The 3,582-nt window shown below is 50.0% G+C and overlaps 2 protein-coding genes across 2 annotated transcripts; both read right to left on the bottom strand.

The window, feature by feature from the left end:
* Positions 1–565: 565 nt before the first annotated feature.
* On the bottom strand, positions 566–1,011 carry LOC6596819. The gene is made up of 2 exons (XM_026990192.1): positions 927–1,011; positions 566–853 (listed from the first exon to the last, which is right to left on the bottom strand). The coding sequence occupies exons 1-2, from the start codon at positions 979–981 to the stop codon at positions 582–584; spliced, it is 327 nt and encodes a 108-aa protein (XP_026845993.1). The 5' UTR covers positions 982–1,011; the 3' UTR covers positions 566–581.
* Positions 1,012–1,151: 140 nt separating this feature from the next.
* LOC6596820 lies at positions 1,152–1,894 on the bottom strand. Its single transcript, XM_002022020.2, has one exon. The coding sequence runs from the start codon at positions 1,834–1,836 to the stop codon at positions 1,258–1,260; it is 579 nt and encodes a 192-aa protein (XP_002022056.1). The 5' UTR covers positions 1,837–1,894; the 3' UTR covers positions 1,152–1,257.
* Positions 1,895–3,582: the final 1,688 nt, after the last annotated feature.

The following is a 3,582-nucleotide window of genomic DNA, read 5'->3' as shown; positions in this document are numbered from 1 at the left end:
CAACCTGTATGCCAGAGTTACAGAGGGTCTCCAGCTCCTGCATCTACTGCTCCTCTTGCTCCTCTTGCTCCACCTGCTGCTGTCCTTGCAGACAATTAAGCAAGGACAATGCCAGGCAGCAGCTTTATAAATGCTCATGAATGCACACAGAAGCCGAAGGACTCGACCCCGCCCCTGGACCTGCAGACACCTGACGCTTTCCTTCCGTCTTCCACGGCCGCCAGCCGCATGTCTACAGGATAGTCTTCCAGGATGTGTTAAGCCAGTGAACCATTGAAGTTCATTGCCGAAAGTTGTCCCAGCCCCTGTCTGTCTGTATCCACGTCCAACGTCCGTTGTCTATGGTGCAGGAAGCCCGGGAGCCAGCATAATGCCATATCCATGAACGCAATTTGCCATTGCTGTCAGTGGAATCCTTTGGCCCAAAGCCGAAACCGAAGCTCAAGCAAAAGCCCTGTTGGATGCAGCATGTGGCAAATTACAAAGCATTCTATGATTTATCTAATTTCACCATCTCACAGTCCCCCAATCACCATTCCCCAATCTCCCAAAAAGGATCCGCATATGCGCTTTTTCAGCATTTATTCGGGGGTCAGGGGCATAGATCTATTCCCTTTCACCTTCAGCTCGAGGGCAGGGTTACGCTTCTGGGAGTTCACATCATAGTCCATCAGCCGATCTGGCATCATCCTGTTCATGGTCCGCCGAGACGGAGTACGGGCTAGCATACGCTCAGACCGATTGATGACGGCCTGGCTGATCCAGCGCGATAGCTCGTGACCGAAGCAAGTGCGGCGCGAAAATCTGTTGGGGCCTTCCCCTTCGTACACGGTATAAGATCGCAGGGTATATCCTGCGACAACAAGAAACAGGAAATCCTTAGATATATCCTTGGATTATGACAGAGCGCCCAGCGAACCACTCACCGACCACAAAAATTTGGGTTACTTGACTGAGAACACCCTTTTGTTTCAAAGACATTGTATTGGTTCGTATTTTAGTTAAATTTTGAATCTTTTCAAGTAAATACTCCAAATGTTGTTGATCTGTTGAATTCTAAATGTCTACTGAATAGAACGAGCTAACCAAACGAGCCTGTAGCATATGTGAGATGTGTGTGTGTGTGAATGAAAAGTATGTGATTGCCCAGTGTACTGTTTATTCCGAACATTGACTAAGGATTGTATTTCTGCACTATTTTATCTCAATTTTAGGAACATAACTGCTGGGTCGAAGCGTCCAAAGAAGAGTTCTGCTTCACTCCAATTCGCTGGGTCTTCTGCTCTGGCTCGACCGTAACCTCTGGCTGGAAGAACCAGTGGCCGTCACTACCCTCTCCCCGAGATGCTCTGGACCTGATTGCGAGACGATGGCTGCTCTTGAGAGCCTCTCGAGAACCCGTTGATCGTCCGACCCCGAGTTTCCAGATGTCGAGGATCTCGTAGGATGATCTGGATCGCTGGTACTTAGGCGATTTGAGACAGACCGTAGAAGCCTCTGGTGAACCCAGTGATCGTCCTCCGTCCTCGGGGTCCGGTTTCCGGTCCCAGATATTCTCGGCACCCCAGAGTCAAGGTCGGAGTCCAATCGATCGGAAACGGACGAATAGCGGTAGTTCTTGACCCGCAGATAGCCGTTGATGAGGGCATCGTGTAGGCTGACTGTGATCTGGCGCTTCAGCTCCTCGTCGGAGCGATCCAGGCGCTCGACCAAGGCCTCAACGATTTCGGGCTGGGTCAGCGGGCGATCGGCCTCGGCGACCACCTGCAGGATGTTGCTGAACAGATGGGGGATCTGCTTGCGCTTCGGTGGTCGATTGTAACCCCGCGACTGCATCCTGCCACACTAGCGACACCAGCGAAGGGAGCTGTGTAGCGAAATGGAAGCGTAGAAGTTTATCGCCGGAAACTCGGATTGAAAGTTTGCCTGTATTGATTAGTGACAACTGCCTCTCAGATGGATGGATAGAGATAGAGATAGAGATAGAGATAGAGGCATGGCTCACATTCCCATTCGGAGGTGTAAAGCCTAGTCCATTGTAAATTAAAGAACTCCTCTCCCTGTTGGCGGGCCACAGTTAGTCCTCAGCCGAGCCCCGAAAAGTTTGTCTTTAAGTCCCTTGTGGAATACTCCCAGCCACCTTTTTGGCGGTTTATGTTTCGATTCATTTGGCCAGCAACTTTCTAAATTGCTCATGGCATCGTCTTAGGTATACCCTGTACTCGAAATTGTCAAGATTGTGCTCATGTCACAGGCAGAAGAAAGGAAGTCCTTTCCTAGGGACAGTTACTGACAATCAATAGACAAAGAAATTAAAACAAGAGGACTGAACTAGTTTTCATTTTGGCACAAGTCGAACTGCTTAGGGGGTATCCTCATGGTTGTTTCCTCTTGATTATACGAGTGGTATCTGCTCCAGACAGTCAGTTAGTCAGTCACAGGAGCTGTCGAGACGCCTGGCAGTGGCAGGGGAAGAGGGCAGCCAGACAGGCAGACGAGTATCGATTTGCAGTTAACGTTGGCCATCCTCCATCCTCCTCTGTTGCTGTTTCTGTTGCTGCTTCTGTTGCGGATGTTTCTGTTGCGGATGCTGCTGCGGACGGTGCGGATGCTGCGGGTAAGCGGATAAGTATGGGTAATCAAGTTCAAATGCGGGGGAATGACGCCGATGACGACATGGGCACAAAGAAGGATCTGCGACAGGCGCTTCAGAATTTGCATAGGGCCCCAGGAAGAAGAGGGCCATTATTGTTATTGTCCTTTGCTGCTGCTGTTGTTGTGTCTGGCACGTGTCGCAAGGAATTTAGATAGCAGGAAGTTTCACTTCGAGGGGGCTTCGTTGTGGCGGCACTACTGTACAGTACATAACACAATAACCGCAGCCTGATTGAAATCTTCTCGAGTGCAATCGCACAAATCGCACAGCAAGGGCAGGCCTATGCGCTCCCCAAGCGTTCCATATACAGTGAAGGCTCCTGCAAAGCAATTTACGCTCTCTGGCCTGATCCCCCGTCCCATATATTAGAGAGTCCCCTACGTTCTTGGCAAGTGAAAGCTATTATTGTAAAGTTGCGACCGGCTCTCGCATGAGCCCTTGAGAAATCCAATTTTCGTCTTCGGACACTTTAACGTTCCGAGAAATGTTAATCCGAAGTAGAGAAACCGGCACTAACCCGGACATCTGCTTCCGATGATAGCGAGCTTTCACTGTACGTAAGTACACTCTCAAAAAGTGATGCATACTTGACGGCGCATTCCCAATTACTTTTTCGCCATCAAATCCTTTACTGTCATTGCCAGGTAGTCCCCCTTTCTTCTCACCAGCTGTCGGCTCTGATTAGCAGATTGGAGCATCCGCAGACCCAGTCCCACCGTTGACGGGGGAGCGAAACTTTTGTTTCATTTCCATTTCGGTTGATACTCGGTATTATTTGACTCGATGTCGGAATCGGAGTCGGAGTCGGAATGTGCGTGGGTGTGTGGGGTTGTTAATTATGACTGACAGTGTTGGTGCTACACATTCCAGCTCTTGGACAGCAGCCACTGCCGCAGCAAACTTTGGCTAATCCGGCGCCAGTGATT

Source organism: Drosophila persimilis, unplaced genomic scaffold (genome assembly GCF_003286085.1).
Source record: "Drosophila persimilis strain 14011-0111.01,24,50 unplaced genomic scaffold, DperRS2 tig00000520-arrow-pilon, whole genome shotgun sequence".
Lineage (NCBI taxonomy): Eukaryota > Metazoa > Arthropoda > Insecta > Diptera > Drosophilidae > Drosophila > Drosophila persimilis.
Note: the sequence above shows the minus strand (reverse complement) of the source record. Positions and strands in the feature narration are given on the sequence as shown.